The following is a 17,417-nucleotide window of genomic DNA, read 5'->3' as shown; positions in this document are numbered from 1 at the left end:
TTATTTAACGGGTGATACTCGTAAAATATCTGTTCCATATATTGGAGTCCAACATTCAAACTACATGCACATGTTCAATGTCACTCGTCTAAAGTTTTTCGAAGTAGCGTGCGCCGTGCGCCCCGCTTTTTTTCTCGTAGGCAAGTGCTACGAAGTAGCGCGCGCCGGGCTAGTCAATTAACAATGGACAGTAAACTTAAAAAGTGTTGTAATTAGTTAACAATCTTTGTTTAGCACTTAACAATTAATTGAGAAAGGAATTAATTATTTGGCGTTGCGCCGCGCATTTTCTTAAAATGTTGCTATCTCACAATCGAGCGATACTCAAATTTGTTCTTCCATTTCACCATATCTTCATTTTTATGAACACTAAGCCTAGTACCAGAGACCTAATATATATAAGTCCTCAGGTTAGTCGGATAGCTTAAATAATTATTTTATTAGTTATATAATTCTTTCAATCAATGATCAACAGTAAAACTTGTTGTATGAATTACATTGTATCATAAAAACGTCCAAATTTTAAAGAAAACTAGACTACGGGTATATAATACGGGTATGGTGACTTGGACAAGGATGCAAGGGATACAGGGATACAAGGATACAAAAGTGATAATTATTTTATTGAATTCACATTAGCTATAATTCTGAAATAATTTAAGGTTACACAATTCTAGTTATTTACAAATGTGTAGGGATAAAATAGAAATGTTTTATAATACTATTTTTCTATGAATAGATCGGATTTGTAGATTTCGATCTTATTTTGAGGTCCTATAGCATTATGCATTGGCCAGTATTTGAGTGGAAATCTGGGCTCTTATAGTAGGCTGTAAAATGTTCGTTCACAGAGAGAATTAAATGGATTGCTCTTGTTGTGGCAGTAAATTTCGTAGGGTCTAGTGTTTTATCGGATAGCAAACCGGCTAGGTCAGTAATATTTTTGAGATGGAAGTTAAATTTTTCTCTAACTGAGGAGTAGAGTAAACAGTCAGTTAGAACATGAATTTCGTCCTCAATAGGCTTAAGCCCCTTGCTGAAAAAGCAGAAAGTGCACCATCGATGTTCTCTTGGTACTAGGGGGGTTTCGTAACGGCCCCTCTCAATGTAGGCAAGCGAGTATTGCTTGCGGAGATGTGATGTATATAGCTAGCCTGTCAATGAATGCGTAGCGCAGGTGTATTTTAATGTATACTATGTAATAAGTATAGTATTAGGTAATAAGCCCAATTTGTACGTGGTAATTGGTATGCGTAGTATAGTGTACTGATGTGTATCAATATTATTATTATGAAGTGAGCTGATTGGAGCCTATATTTATAGTTATAGTGAACGGAAATCTAGCGTCCGCCAAAACGAAATCAACGGGCGCAATTCTTGTTGTAATAGGTATATATACCTTCTATCCATTCTCTTGCTACTCCAAGTCCCCTTTAAGATATCTGGTATAAAGGTCCTGCTAGTTATATTTAAAATATATTTATGTTGACTTTAATTGATACAAAATAAAATTAGTGAGGATTTCTTATTTAGAATCCGTTTATGTATGCTATTCCACAATTAAAGTGCAATTCTCGCACTTTTTTAGAGATTGTACAGGCACATCTTCTAAAATCATCTTATTTGCCCAGTTTTAGGGAGGGGTGCCAAAATGGGAGATGGTGCCAATAAGGGGGTGCTTCTTCAGCAGGGGGGGGGGGGGGGGGGGGGGCGCTAATGGGCAACGTTATGCCACCTGGCCATTTCCCCCCCCCCCCCCCCCCCCCCCAGCGGGGCCCTTCGTTACGCCACTGAAATGGCCGCGGGTTTGCTGTTGATCCAGGTATGATAATCAGGTATTTATTAGAAGGCCTTACCAGCATTTTCTGCTCGATACGTCAAATATACTTCTCTAGAGATATTTTAAGAAAGTGAGATTGTGGGTAATAAAGTGAGATTCTGCATTAGAGAAAAATTGTGGGTATGAAAATAATATTGAATGTAAGAAACTGAGATTGTGGGTAAGAAAGATGGTGTACATATTGCTTCGTCCTGTTAAATACTGTTTGCTATTTTCCTAGAAACATTTTTCCATCCTGAGAGCATCACTAATTGAATGTTCTCATAAATGAAATAGGAAGTCTACTTAACGTGGCCCATCCAAATGACCCCATTTATCTGCACTATTTTGCACATAGGGAACAATCAAGAACAGTCTATACTTTTAGGTTCGTCTGATCAGAAATTTGCATATCTTCCATGCGAATGTCTTCTTTATTGTCTTTTTTCATATACCAGTACTTAGACCAGTGCGTTCTGTCTTAGGGTTTATTAACAAGTGATGGAGAGTCAGACGTGTCTCACAACTAAAGTTTTCCTGATTCTAGTCAAATTTACATTCATTACCTAAAGTATGTCTCCTCTCTTTACTATAGGATGTAACAGATTTAAAGATTGTCTCTGCATATTTTTACTTTGGATTGTTATAAGATAACATTGCAGCAGTGAACGTTTGCACTGTAACACTCTACTTTAAGTGGTTTGCTGGATCACACAATAATAACCATTTATAGCACTGTTGGGTGGTCGTTGTGAAGGGATGGTTACTAAGATGAAATTTATTCAAGCTTTGTAAGGGTCCCCTTTCTTATCATTTTAAATGGAGGTTTCTCTAAATCTTTGCTAAGTAATTTACATTTTGAAGTAATATTTACATAGGATCATACTGAAATTGGTTTGCAAGTACTTCCCCTAATTTTTGTGATCCAAATTTCAATTTAGGTAACAATGGGTTCAGAAAAGAAGAAAAAAGATAAAAAGAAAGATAAAAAGAAGAAAAGTCGGCATTCAGAACATTCAGAGAGTACAGAAAGAAGAGACAAAAAGAGGCATAAACATGATTCACCTGACAGCAATGCTGATAATTTTGCTCAAGCTTCTTTGAGTGTGAATGATAGTAACAAATTGAGAGAAAAGCTAGGTTTGAAACCTTTAGAAGATGAGTCAAAGAAAGTGGAAGTAGATCAAAATGTTGTTTCACTTAGCATTGACGAAACAAACAAGCTGAGGGAAAAACTGGGGATGAAGCCTCTAGAAGTAGCTGACAAATCAGGTGATGTACATGTGCCTGCAAAAAACATGGGTAAAATTTTGGAAACAGAAAAGTTAGCTGAAAAAATGAAACTTCTTCAAGAAAAAAGAAGGATAAAGCAGCAGCTTAGCAGTGTCAAATCATTAGGTGCTGGCTCAACTGACTTGACAGATACTGTTGCTTGGATACAACGCAGTCGAACTATTGACAGCAAAAAAGCTGCTGCTGCAGCTCAGACCAAACTGTTGGATGCCATGGATGATGAATTCGGAATTGGTGAGCTTGTGGAAAGTAATCGCTTTGGTAGGGAATACACAAATAAAAATATGAAGGACTTAACTGTGTTGCATGATGTTAGCTCTTTCAAAGAAGGGGATATGACCATTCTGACACTTCAGGACAAAGAAATTCTTGACGAAGAAGGAGATGAAGATGTCCTTATAAATGTGAACATGCTGGACAATGAAAAAGTAGATAGGAATAATGATCTTAAGAAGAAAAAGCCTGATTATAATCCGTACACTGAAGATATTGATGAATTTGGGAATGTCAAACGGCAGAACATGCTCTCAAAGTATGATGAAGTTATTGAGGGTGAGAAGAAACGGAGTTTCAAGTTGTCTGAAGCACAGAATGCTGAAGTTATCAAGAGGAAAATGTCAGAAGGATTACAGCAGCGACCTGGAAACATTTCTCTTGACACAGCATATTTAAAGAAAACTGCAACTGAATATTTTACAACAGACGAAGTTACCGCTTTCAAGAAACCTAGGAAAAAGAAAATAAGAAAGATTAGAAAAACCAAAGTAGATGAAATTGCTCCGTTGCCAAATGAAGAGAAACTGACTGGACGTCGAGACCATGGATCAAGGGCTGCAGGGGGAAGGAGCAAAGGAAGCGTTGATGAGGTGAAAATTAAAGATAACGGTGACAATATGGAAATCGATATTGGTAAGTTTCTTTCCTTTGATCTTGTTTTGGTTTATTCGGGTTAAATTAACACCCAACCTGTACTGTAATTATACATTAATGATAGACAATCGTCCAAAAGCTACTTTTAAGTAAATAATGATAGACATAAGTCTTAAAGCATATCTAATGTAAAGTAAACTCATGCTCTCTCTTAAAATGACCATGTACAACTATTATAACAGAATGCCACTTTTTCATATCCTTACTTGATTATTCTCTTGTAGACGACCAACCAGACTCCAATGTGGTATCAAAGAAAGGCAGTGGTGGAAAGATCAGCGAGAGAGAATTGTACTCAGTGAGACTGGAAGAGGAAGACAATGAACTTGAAGCTGCTCTTGCTCGATCAAGAAGGTACTAGTCTTATAATGTTTATGCTGGGACTCCTTTGTGTTCTACTGATATCTGGATATTATCCGGTTGGAAGAGACAAGGACAAGTGAAACAAGGAAGTTAGGAGTAAGGGCAAATTTTCGGCGTCAACGCCATCTTCAGGCTAAAATTGTTATAAATGTTATATAACTGAATACAGGTTACATCAAATGGTATTATACATTACATTGAAAATAGTGATGTACACACGTTTTACACTCTGTCCAAGTACATAATATCTACTGAACAGCAGGGTCGTGTGCTATTTGTTTAAATTTGTCTTTGAATATGTTGTAAAAGAAATCCCTTAAGCTTCTCGCACTCTTCTTTGTTATTGATACTAGGTTTAAATAAATTAATGTAGTAAGCTTCTGTCACTTTACGTTTAATGGTGCTATATAAGTTAATTTCTAAAATATCGAAGGAAATATCTGGTTCTATGTTATCGTGAAACTCTGAATAATGAGCAGCTAACGCATTATCAGGATAGGTTAAAGGCCTGTTGACTGCTCTTCGATGCTCTGAAAATCTATCGTGTGCTGTTCTACTCGTTTCCCCTATATATAGCTCTTGACATAATTTACACGTAACTTTGTATATGACACATTTTGGTTTGCAGTCGTGATTTGTTGTGATGAGTGGACATATGATACAGTTTGGTATGGTGCAGTGTGGTTTGTCGTGTGGGCGTGATGAACATAAGATCTCTGAGAGTTTCTTACCTGGTGTGAATATGAATTTGACCGGTAAGTTGTGTGAGAGGGCAAATTGAGTGACTTCTTTGGAAAACGATAGAGCACACGACAGCACACGATAGATTTTCAGAGCATCGAAGAGCAGTCAACAGGCCTTTAACCTATCCTGATAATGCGTTAGCTGCTCATTATTCAGAGTTTCACGATAACATAGAACCAGATATTTCCTTCGATATTTTAGAAATTAACTTATATAGCACCATTAAACGTAAAGTGACAGAAGCTTACTACATTAATTTATTTAAACCTAGTATCAATAACAAAGAAGAGTGCGAGAAGCTTAAGGGATTTCTTTTACAACATATTCAAAGACAAATTTAAACAAATAGCACACGACCCTGCTGTTCAGTAGATATTATGTACTTGGACAGAGTGTAAAACGTGTGTACATCACTATTTTCAATGTAATGTATAATACCATTTGATGTAACCTGTATTCAGTTATATAACATTTATAACAATTTTAGCCTGAAGATGGCGTTGACGCCGAAAATTTGCCCTTACTCCTAACTTCCTTGTTTCACTTGTCCTTGTCTCTTCCAACCGGATAATATCCAGATATCAGTATTTCAATCATGAGACTAATAAACAGCGAACTACTCCGTTATTTGATATTCCTTTGTGTTCTGTCAGATTTTTGTGCAAAGGTGTAAGAACGTCTTGTAATGCTGATTTTTTTAGAAACAAATTTTAAATGATTTTTAAAGCATTAAAATTACATATCAGATCAGTTTTATTACATGTTACAGGGTCTTTAGATCCTTATTTCACAGTCAAACTCATTGTTCCAATAGATAAGTACTTTATATTTGAAAGGAGAAACGCTAATAATGCAATATGCATCCTCTCAGATCAAACATAAAAGAGAACAAGAAGACTATATTGGAGACATTATCACAATTACAGCCTAAAGAGGAAGCTATCCCAGGAGTAGCTAAAGCTAGTAAGTATTTATCTTACTTATAATTCAGAGAATTATCTTTGTACATTGTACACTGTACGACCGCCCACGTGCAAATCAGACGAAAATATGAACTTGCATAGTACCCATGGTAATGAGTGTTATTACACGCACGTGCACGTGCAATGATTATTTTAACGTCATTTTGATCGGTTTTGTTGATATTACGCTGTGTTTCAGTTTAGTACGAGCAACATTTTAATTGGCTGTATTTTCGGTTGTGTAGGATATTTTTTGACGCGATTTAAACTTACTAACAAAAATACTATTAGCTACCTCCCTATGACCCTTTCTAGTACTTTATATTAAAGTATACAATATCTTACTTATAATTCAAAGAATTGTTTCTGTATGTATGTACGACCGCCCACGTGCAAATTAGGTGAAAAATAAGAATTTGCATAGTAACCATGGTAACGGTGTTGAAATGTGTACGGTGCACGTGCAATGATTGTTTTAACATCATTTTGATCGGTTTTGTGGTAATAACGTTGTGTTCAGTGCGAACTACATTTTAATCGGCTGTATCTTCGGTTGTGACGGATATTTTTTGATGCGATAAAAACTGACTACCAAAGAATACTATTAGCTTCCTCCCACGGGCTTTCTAGTACTTTATAAAGTAACAGGGAGGAAGTTAGTAGTATTCTTTGAAATTAATTTTTAATCACATCAAAAAATATCCGTCACAACCGAAGAAACAGCCGATTTAAACTCTTTAATTTCAAACACAACGTAATTACCACAAAACCGATCAAAATGCCGTTCGAACAATCATTGCACGTGCAAGTGCGTGTTTCAATACCGTTACCATGCACATGGTTACTATGCAACCTTTTGCTTTTTACCTAATTTGCACGTGGGCGGTCGTACATACATACATACAGACATGATCAGTTATGTTTTAATTTGTGTTCATCATCCAGCTCTGCACTGTAGAAAGTATTTATACAGAAATAATCTTTCGAATTATAATAGAGATTCAACAGATGAAATGATGTCCAGAGCTCAAACGTTTTACTCAGTAGGCTTAATAATTAATATAGATGACACAGATTTTATAAGCATCAAAATCAATCCAATTATTGAGTGTCGAATTTTCAGGTCAGATCGTACTGGATAGAACAGCTGAATTTGCTAAAGGTATAGGAGGAAGTGAAGAAAAGGAGCCTAGTGAAACTCCCATAAAACCAGAACCAATGGAAACAGAGGAACCTGTTGAGAAGATCAGTGATTGGAAGGATGTTGACTTTGTCACCGCTACTTTTGGAGAGGTTTCTTAATCTCTTTCCTTAACGTGCATCACTTTTCTGTCAGATTTTGTCAAATTTGATTATAAATCCTACCCCGGCTGAAACCTAAAATCTAATCTTTGTTCTTGACATTTTTTTTCCATTTTAATTAAAAAATATGATAATTTCAAGTATTTAAATAAATATGAAAATGTTGCATTTGGACACGAAACACACAATATGAGGCTTGAAATCTTCATAAAAACTACATCATGAGAGCGTAAATTTGTTGTTGAATAGTAGTATTGAGTAGTTTAAAAGAAATTTAATGTTACTGGTTACAAGATAACACATCAGTATATTTTAGTCTGGGATATACTTAAATCTCTGTGACACAGGTGCCAGTATTTATTTATTTTTAATCATTTTATTTATTACAGTTTCAAGACTACGACCCAAGTCGTGTAGATACACAGGAGGTTATCGAGGCAGAACCTTCACTTCAACGTGGTTTATCTGGAGCACTACAAGTTGCACAGCGCAAGGGCTTCATCGATATCAACAAAAAATCCGTCAACTCTAAAGACATAAGCGATGCAGTTCAAGCAACAGGGTCACTTCGCGCTAGATTCTACCAAGTGGACAAAGACACGGGTCAGGATGTGGACACACGCCGACGTGGTGACCGGGAGTATAGCTCAGGTCAGTTCCCGGAAAAGCGTAACTACAATCCTGATGTTAAAATAGCATATACAGACAGCATTGGAAGAGAGTTGAACTCAAAAGAGGCATTCAGACAACTGTCACATAAGTTCCACGGCAAGGGGTCAGGTAAGATGAAAACAGAGAAGAGGATGAAGAAAGCAGTGGAGGAGATGTCGCTGAAGAAGATGGAATCTGATGATACCCCGTTAGGGTCAGCAGCGTTGTTCAGAGAGAAACAAAAGGATGCTAATTCAGCTTATATTGTACTGTCGGGTGGTAATAGGATTCCTCAAGACGTTAATAATAACATTTCGAAACTGTCTAAGAGGTGATAAATTATGAAATTTTGACATCATTCAAGTTTTATTTTCGAAGAAATCTTAAAGAAATCTCGCTTTGAAAATGGCAAAGAAATTACGTAATCAATATTCATGTCAGTAGCTGAAATTGTGTGGCTGACCTTCAGATGTGAACTCTTTAAACGATATATCAGGACAATGTGCTACTTAATATAATATTATTTTATCATTCTACGAAATAACCGTATTCTTCTTTCCTTCTTCCAGTAAAGGCAAATTTATAAATTCACTTGTTAAAGAACTCATTATATAATAGTTGAATTTCATCCTTTTTATAGAACTAATAAAGAAATTTATGAATATATTTCCTAGTAACAACTCCAAAATCATAACTAAAATTATTGTACTGTTTAAACTTTCAAAGTTTGATGTTCTGTTAATAAAGCATATAATATGCATGTAAGTCTTACAAAGCTAAAAAGCCACCACAATAACCTCACACCAAGCTAATTAACAGTACATCTCATGAAGGTATAGAATGTAACACCAGTGTCATGTCAGTGCTTATAGTTGGAGCCGGGTTTACTGGCAGTGTGCTGTGTAAAGTGCTCCGTGCAACTGCACCTGAACTAACCCTGACAGTCTGGGAGAAGTCACGTGGGGCAGGAGGGAGACAAGCTACCAAGCGGGACGGTGAACATTCCTGTGATATTGGAACACAGTATTGTACTCATTGGAAGAATGATGAGTTTTTTAAACCGTATATTAAAGAGTTGAAAAGTACCAATGTTATTCATGAGCTCAAGGTTGGTTTAATGAGAAGCGAGTCTTGCACTTTAATCTTAAAGTTTTTAAAACTTTACATCTTCCAGAAAAGTCATTTTCTTAATGCTAACCAAAAAAACAAATGATATCTGCCATCTGGTGGAGTAATCTGTAATTACAAAGTGAAAACTGCCAAATTCAATAAAAAAAATACCCTCAGGGTAACATAGTTAACGCCCCCAATAAGTACGGTGGTGACTGTGTGCACTATGTTGCTAAAAAAGGAATGAATTCTACATCAAAATACTTCCTTTCTGGTACCAATGTGTTCTACGGGACGAGAGTAACAGCTCTTAAAATGTTGGATAACAAGGTATTTTTTCAATAAGGTATTATTTTATAAATTCCTAAATATGATCTTCTAACAAGCGATGCTTCAAAGTATTATGAGATTCGGAAAATTTAGTCAACAAATTCTACTCCGTTTTCAGACTCTACCTATCATCTAAATTACCTACCATGCTAAGTAAATTTTTTATTATTTTGTAAATTTAAAATTCATTTCGGTAATTCATGTCGCTAATTCAGCACACTCAGATAGAAGTTGTGAATGCTGAAGGGAGAAGTGCTATATTTGACGCTGTGGTATTTACCATTCCAGCGCCCCAGTTACTTGACATTAATATGGACGGGAGAATGTCGCACGATGTGAGTATTATAGGCGGGGACTGGGAGAGGGATACAACAACTGAAAAACTTTCTGAGAATGATAAATAAATAAATTTTCTTTATAAAAATTTCATATTACATCAACTTCATATCCCTGCCTCTATCGCCAACCTGATTCACGTTGTCTTGCACCATGTCTGGAAATAAACTCCAACTTTAACACTAAACCTGACCCTGATCGTAATTCCTAACCCTGCTGGGGGCTGGGGCTGGGCGCTGGGACGAATTTTCGGGCACAGTGCATTAGAATATTAGAATAGCTAAGTCTCTGACGGGCGTTTGGACTGGAACACGCGAGAGTTCATGAATCCGAGATTTTGGAAACATTTTGGAAACATGTGACAGAATTGTGACAGAATTGTGACCGATTTGGAAACATGCCCTTGTAGCCGTAATTTTGCCTGGACTGACTTGGAATCGATCTGGCATGGTAGAGGGACATGTGTACTATCATTTCTAACCACTCAGAAGTGCGAAATATTGCCCTGGTTCATGGAATGAACGAAATGAACAAAAAATGAACATTATCCTAAAATCGCTTGAAATTAGCTGAAACCAATTGGGATTGATTGGTTATGATACCAGAAGTGTCCCTGAGAAGTTTGGTGGGTCTAGCATGTTAAGAAAGGGCTCTGGGGCAATGTTTTCATTTTGGTTTCAGAGTAGTTGAGATCGTGGAAACATTTGTGACCGATTTGGAAACATGCCCTTGTAGCTGTAATTCTGCCTGGGCTGACTTGAAATCGAGATGGCATGGTAGAGGGACATGTGTACTATTATTTCTAACCACTCAGAAGTGCGAAATATTGCCCTGGTTCATGGAATGAACGAAATGAACAAAAAATGAACATTATCCTAAAATCGCTTGAAATTAGCTGAAACCAATTGGGATTGATTGGTTATGATACCAGAAGTGTCCCTGAGAAGTTTGGTGGGTCTAGCATGTTAAGAAAGGGCTCTGGGGTAATGTTTCCATTTTGGTTTCAGAGTAGTTGAGATCGTGGAAACATTTGTGACCGATTTGGAAACATGCCCTTGTAGCCGTAATTCTGCCTGGACTGACTTGGAATCGATCTGGCATGGTAGAGGGACATGTGTACTATTATTTCTAACCACTCAGAAGTGCGAAATATTGCCCTGGTTCATGGAATGAACGAAATGAACAAAAAATGAACATTATCCTAGAATCGCCTGAAATGAGCTGAAACCGATTGGGATCGATTGGTAATGATACCAGAAGTGTCCCTGAGAAGTTTGGTGGGTCTAGCATGTTAAGAAAGGGCTCTGGGGTAATGTTTCCATTTTGGTCTCTGAGTAGTTGAGATCGTGGAAACATTTGTGACCGATTTGGAAACATGCCCTTGTAGCCGTAATTCTGCCTGGACTGACTTGGAATCGATCTGGCATGGTAGAGGGACATGTGTACTATCATTTCTAACCACTCAGAAGTGCGAAATATTGCCCTGGTTCATGGAATGAACGAAATGAACAAAAAATGAACATTATCCTAGAATCGCCTGAAATGAGCTGAAACCGATTGGGATCGATTGGTAATGATACCAGAAGTGTCCCTGAGAAGTTTGGTGGGTATAGCATGTTAAGAAAGGGCTCTGGGGCATTGTTTTTATTTTGGTGTCAGAGTAGTTGAGCTCGTGGAAACATTTGTGTCCGATTTGGAAACATTTAGGGACTATGGGTGGAAGATTTTGTTCCCTTCATTGTGCTGTTTCCGGGAAGCATTCTGTTTACACTCTCATCATTCTGTAGAATGAAATATCGTTCATTTAAAATTGGGTAATTATAGGCCTGTCAATGATTGCAGCCCAATTAAGAGCTGATCAATTGCAGCTCCTAGTGCCATATAAGAGATAACTGAGGTCACGTGACAGTCGGTCCTATCACGTGACCTTGATTCGTTAATCCTCGAACACGTTATCACATTCGTAACGTGTCGTATGCTGACTAGGATATTTTGTGACGTCACCAGATGCAGAGCTCAAGTTACTTGATCAGGCCTTATATACAGTGTTTCGTGTGTAATTGGACTCAATTAGCTGAACGCTCAATTATACAGCAGCATCTGGTACCACCTTCTGAAAACCAGCAGACAGCTGGCTCAGAGAATCGAAAATAGAAGGATTTTTTATGGATGAAAATCAAAGGGAAAACCTTGTAACCTTACATTTTCGATGACGCTGAACAAGATTAAACTGATAATAATTATCATACTCTCGTGTGAATTACTTTAAAACGTACTTGAATGTTGGTATGTTTCCAAATCGGTCACAATTGTTTGCACGATCTCAACTACTCTGAAACCAAAATGGAAACATTGCCCCAGAGCCCTTTCGTAACATGCTAGACCCACCAAACTTCTCAGGGACACTTCTGGTATCATTACCAATCGATCCCAATCGGTTTCAGCTCATTTCAGGCGATTTTAGGACAATGTTCATTTTTTGTTCATTTCGTTCATTCCATGAACCAGGGCAATATTTCACACTTCTGAGTGGTTAGAAATAATAGTACACATGTCCCTCTACCATGCCAGATCGATTCCAAGTCAGTCCAGGCAGAATTACGGCTACAAGGGCATGTTTCCAAATCGGTCACAAATGTTTCCACGATCTCAACTACTCTGAAACCAAAATGGAAACATTGCCCCAGAGCCCTTTCGTAACATGCTAGACCCACCAAACTTCTCAGGGACACTTCTGGTATCATTACCAATCGATCCCAATCGGTTTCAGCTCATTTCAGGCGATTCTAGGATAATGTTCATTTTTTGTTCATTTCGTTCATTCCATGAACCAGGGCAATATTTCGCACTTCTGAGTGGTTAGAAATGATAGTACACATGTCCCTCTACCATGCCAGATCGATCCCAAGTCAGTCCAGGCAGAATTACGGCTACAAGGGCATGTTTCCAAATCGGTCACAAATGTTTCCACGATCTCAACTACTCTGAAACCAAAATGGAAACATTACCCCAGAGCCCTTTCGTAACATGCTAGACCCACCAAACTTCTCAGGGACACAGGACACTTCTGGTATCATTACCAATCGATCCCAATCGGTTTCAGCTCATTTCAGGCGATTCTAGGATAATGTTCATTTTTTGTTCATTTCGTTCATTCCATGAACCAGGGCAATATTTCGCACTTCTGAGTGGTTAGAAATGATAGTACACATGTCCCTCTACCATGCCAGATCGATTCCAAGTCAGTCCAGGCAGAATTACGGCTACAAGGGCATGTTTCCAAATCGGTCACAAATGTTTCCACGATCTCAACTACTCTGAAACCAAAATGGAAACATTGCCCCAGAGCCCTTTCGTAACATGCTAGACCCACCAAACTTCTCAGGGACACTTCTGGTATCATTACCAATCGATCCCAATCGTTTTCAGCTCATTTCAGTCGATTCTAGGATAATGTTCATTTTTTGTTCATTTCGTTCATTCCATGAACCAGGGCAATATTTCGCACTTCTGAGTGGTTAGAAATGATAGTACACATGTCCCTCTACCATGCCAGATCGATTCCAAGTCAGCCCAGGCAGAATTACGGTTACAAGGGCATGTTTCCAAATCGGTCACAAATGTTTCCACGATCTCAATTCTCAACTACTCTGAAACCAAAATGGAAACATTGCCCCAGAGCCCTTTCGTAACATGCTAGACCCACCAAACTTCTCAGGGACACTTCTGGTATCATTACCAATCGATCCCAATCGGTTTCAGCTCATTTCAGGCGATTCTGAGACAATGTTCATTTTTTGTTCATTTCATTCATTCCATGAATCAGGGAAATATTTCACAGGAGGCTTAAAATGTTAGTTCTCATGACACTGTATCATACCAGGGCAAATCTAACTCAGTTTACGGACATATTCAGTTAAAAATATGTTTTTAATCCTGTCACAAATGTTTCCACGAACTCGGATTCATCTTCTGACACGCGAAATTTTATTACATTGTTCTGACGAAAGTACATAAACCTGTCATCTAGACACCCGAGAACATGCGCGCATATATGCGTACGCGCGGCGCGACATCTGTTGATGAATTAAACTTGTTGCGCGATGCACTACTGGGCCGCGCGCGCATCCAATAATGCTTCTCGCAACTTGTCATACGTTGTATGACCCGCCACGCACGAGTGCGCGGCTCCCCCTGTATCGTAGAAACTCTGCCATAGTGAAACGACCGTGGGGGTCACGACGTGATACAACTCGTATCACCACATCAACATATGCAGATCGCCGAGATGCGAAGGATTGACATCGTGAATCAAAATTTAACTTGCACCCGTTGCCCGCTTTCGGATGATGATAATAATCACTGTACACTCGACTGTCACGTGACTTTTTCAACCCGTTCTCTAGCTGGTCCTGAACGACTATACTATTCGAAACCCTAATCCTTTAATCTGATTCCAATCCTAACAGTGTCAGTAACCCTTAACGGGTGATACTCGTAAGTCCAACTCGGCGCGCGTCCTGGTAGGTTGTAAACCTACAACAGTAACCCTAACCCAATCCTTAACAAATGCATATGCTGAAACCCTAATATAACGAGAAATTAGAATAACTTCCCTATACGGTCATATCACGTGATCGAGACAGTTTTTCGCCAATATCTCGTCAGGGGAGCATTTTAAGTTTGTGTCATGGGGGCCCTTTTAGAAAAATCTCGAAGATCGACTGTAGAGTGATTTAGCCATTAGCACGCTCGCCCGCTTTCACGCCTGCTATAATTATCGAGGAGCCATCTACTTAAGACGTCCGCCAAAATCGCAAATTTTCAGACCTCCCCCTGTCCGGGTGTGTCCAAATTTTCAAAACCACACCCCTTCCCCGGATTTCCAGCTTCTTTTAAGAGTACAAATAATTCATTGTTATAAAAATTGAAATGTGTTAATTGACGATGTCAATTCATCGCAGCTCGGCGAGGCACAGTAGCGCATCTCGCCGATCTAGCGTCGTTGCGAGAAGCATAATTGAGTTTACCTCAGGCTATTATGTTCATAAACATAATAGAGATAAACACGAATAGAGATTCGACGGAATGACAGGTAGAATTGAGTGCGCGGCGCGGCAGTAACGCATCGCGCTACAATAAAATGTGTAGTTACTTAAAATAGACAATTATACATTTAGTGTCGAACAAGTTTAGCACAGTTACATTTAAGTACTTAATAAGTAGCCATCCAATCGAATAAGTTTTAAGGCAGTAGGAGAATATGCGAGTTGTGTCTCGGCTCTCATGAGCTGCTCTGGGAATCGACTTCTCGTTCAAGATACAGGGATCTGAACTTACAGAGTAATTAGTGTCAAATAAAAGAGTTAAAATTAAAAATAAATGGGACTTTTTCGTTAATTCTGCCAAAATTTCCGGACGTCCGTATTTTCAGAAACCCCCCCCCCCCCCCTCCCCCTGTCCGGATTTGTCCAAAATTATTCCAAAACCACCCCCCTCTCTATTTTCCGGACGTCCTAAGTAGATGGCCCCCAACTGTACTATGCTTGGTTCTTGTGACCGAATACTATTAAGTATTAATTCTTCTCAATCTCAGACCAGTGATGCAATATCTAAAGTCAAGTTCACGCCTCGTTTTTCCCTGATGGCAGTGTTCGAAGAAGTGCCTCACTACGATTGGGTCATGAAGTACCACGATGATGAGGTGGTTCGGTTTACTGTGTGGGACAATGTCAAACGATCTCAGGGTTCGTACTTTTAGGCTGGGGCTTGGAGCCATTGTCACTTCGTGCACTAGTCAGAGTTGGGATTGGATTGTGATGGTTTGGATCATCTTAACTATTGTGAAGCTATTGCAGGACACAATGCTCTGCAAACGACATTTTCTCACAGCTGTGACTTAAACCTATTATCTAAATTGTTGTTTCTGGAATTACGTCCGAAAAATTCACGAAATAATTCCTCAGGTTTGGACCCAACCCTCCTTATCCACTCCTCTGCGCCATGGGCTGTCAAGAACACGGATGTAAAAACAAAAGAAGAAGCGGGTGAGGTAATGTTAGCTCGGCTTAAAGAAGTTTTCCCAGAGTTGCCGGCACCTAAAAAAGTCATACCACACTTTTGGCGATACGGGCAGATTTACAAACCCTACCCTGGTGCCCCAGGATGTGTGACTATTAGCGAAAATCCCCTTGTTATTGCTGGTGGAGATTCATTCATGAACACCTCGAATTTATCTATGTGTGCTCAAGCAGCTGAGATTCTTGCTGATAGGGTCAAAGAGGGATTTAATATTCCAAATATTCCAATGGAATCGTAAGGATGCTAACTTTTTTTCTATTTTAATGATTTGTCATAGGAAGTCAGTTACATTCGAGTTTATGGAGTTAATCAATAGTCAGAAAGCTGATTCTGGAATAATGGACGTGACCCGTTTTTAAGTTAAGGGGGGGGGGGGGGGGGGGGGGGGGGGGGGGGGGGGGGGGGGATAGCAGTTGACCAACAAACTAGGACCAGTGACCGAACTTTTGAATTTCGCATTGCGAATTTTGGAATTTGGCCGCCAAATTTTGAGTTAGGCCTTTTTTTTAAAGACCTAACTCAAAATTCTGTCCCAAAACTTAAGGTCGAAATGCGATTCTACGTTGATTCTGAAAATTTCATGTAAAAATATTGAAACCCTGTTGAGTTCTATTGTTTTGAGCGAAATCAGTTTTGCAAATATCGCAAACTGAGATATGGGCAATTTTGTTCATTTTTTGCGATTATTTGAACACAGAATCCACAGTTAGGTAGATACTGAGCTGATAATCATAGAGAATGTGTAGTATAGGCTTACCTTCCATATAAAGTTGGTTTCATTCAAAAATATTGATATTTGACTAATATATGGGCCAAAATCGATCAAATTTAGTGCGTATGCCCAAATATGGTTTTTTGCTCATAACTCAGTCATTTTTTGTCCAATCTTGATGGAAATTCATATACGAGTTCAGGGGACCACTAGCTACAAGTAGAGCACCTAAAATCTGGATTTTGGGCATGTTCAGGGTATTTGGCTAAATTGGGCCTAATTTGGACAAAATATGGGCGTGGCTGCCCCGCGGGCACCGTTTGGCGGTTGGGGTCCGGGACCCCCTCAAAAGTTCCGTAACTGGTCTTAGTTTGTTGGTCAACTGCTATCTCGAAACCAAGTTTCACAAAAAATCAGGGTGAACCCCCCCCCCCCCCCCCCCTTAAGTGATGTTTTCTAATTTAATGTATATTACAAAAGTTTATATCGAGATTAAACATTTATAATACGTTTTTTCATTTTCAAAGTGTTAATGCAAATCCACCAAAATTGATTTAAATATTAGCCCTTGCTCGAATTTCTAGTGATTTAGCACGATCGGTTGTATAATACCCCTTTCGTGGACACTGCATAACATTATAATAAAATGTTCAAAGAGGTCGTTCACATATTACGTAATCACTTTTTGAACAATTTTTAACCCCCCCCCCCCCCCCCCCCCCTCCGTAATCAGTTTTACACATAGCTATTGTGTCAAAATTACACTAGCGTAATTATGTGGAAA

The 17,417-nt window shown here is 38.7% G+C and overlaps 4 protein-coding genes across 6 annotated transcripts in view; 3 read left to right on the top strand and 1 right to left on the bottom strand.

Moving 5' to 3' along the window:
- Positions 1-17,417, top strand: part of LOC134819580 (uncharacterized) — a 776,807-nt gene that overhangs the window by 162,919 nt on the left and 596,471 nt on the right. The gene's annotated exons all lie outside the window — the stretch shown is intronic.
- Positions 1-17,417, bottom strand: part of LOC134819606 (pleckstrin homology domain-containing family F member 2-like) — a 37,832-nt gene that overhangs the window by 15,056 nt on the left and 5,359 nt on the right. The gene's annotated exons all lie outside the window — the stretch shown is intronic.
- On the top strand, positions 2,754-8,608 carry LOC134819581 (U4/U6.U5 tri-snRNP-associated protein 1-like). Its single transcript, XM_063829592.1, has 5 exons — positions 2,754-4,021; positions 4,267-4,396; positions 6,021-6,112; positions 7,235-7,404; positions 7,803-8,608. Exons 1-5 carry the CDS (start codon positions 2,767-2,769, stop codon positions 8,397-8,399), a joined length of 2,244 nt encoding a protein of 747 aa, XP_063685662.1. The 5' UTR covers positions 2,754-2,766; the 3' UTR covers positions 8,400-8,608.
- On the top strand, positions 8,902-16,280 carry LOC134819438 (renalase-like). 2 transcript variants are annotated; one of them, XM_063829387.1, is made up of 5 exons: positions 8,902-9,172; positions 9,352-9,504; positions 9,729-9,839; positions 15,437-15,587; positions 15,807-16,280. In XM_063829387.1, the coding sequence occupies exons 1-5, from the start codon at positions 8,921-8,923 to the stop codon at positions 16,157-16,159; spliced, it is 1,020 nt and encodes a 339-aa protein (XP_063685457.1). In that variant the 5' UTR covers positions 8,902-8,920; the 3' UTR covers positions 16,160-16,280. The 2 variants fall into 2 exon arrangements, with proteins under 2 accessions (XP_063685457.1, XP_063685455.1); XM_063829385.1 differs by having other exon boundaries at positions 9,720-9,839.

The sequence above is a fragment of the Bolinopsis microptera genome, chromosome 8 (genome assembly GCF_026151205.1).
Source record: "Bolinopsis microptera isolate Bmic1 chromosome 8, MBARI_Bmic_1.0, whole genome shotgun sequence".
Lineage (NCBI taxonomy): Eukaryota > Metazoa > Ctenophora > Tentaculata > Lobata > Bolinopsidae > Bolinopsis > Bolinopsis microptera.
Note: the sequence above shows the minus strand (reverse complement) of the source record. Positions and strands in the feature narration are given on the sequence as shown.

Coding starts and splice junctions, on each gene's coding strand:
- LOC134819581 (XM_063829592.1), top strand. CDS start 2,767: ATGGGTTCAGAAAAGAAGAAAAAAGATAAAAAGAAAGATAAAAAGAAG. Junction 4,397..6,020: donor GCTCTTGCTCGATCAAGAAG/GTACTAGTCTTA, acceptor GCATCCTCTCAG/ATCAAACATAAAAGAGAACA. Junction 7,405..7,802: donor TCACCGCTACTTTTGGAGAG/GTTTCTTAATCT, acceptor TATTTATTACAG/TTTCAAGACTACGACCCAAG.
- LOC134819438 (XM_063829385.1), top strand. CDS start 8,921: ATGTCAGTGCTTATAGTTGGAGCCGGGTTTACTGGCAGTGTGCTGTGT. Junction 9,173..9,351: donor ATGTTATTCATGAGCTCAAG/GTTGGTTTAATG, acceptor AAATACCCTCAG/GGTAACATAGTTAACGCCCC. Junction 9,840..15,436: donor ACGGGAGAATGTCGCACGAT/GTGAGTATTATA, acceptor TCTCAATCTCAG/ACCAGTGATGCAATATCTAA.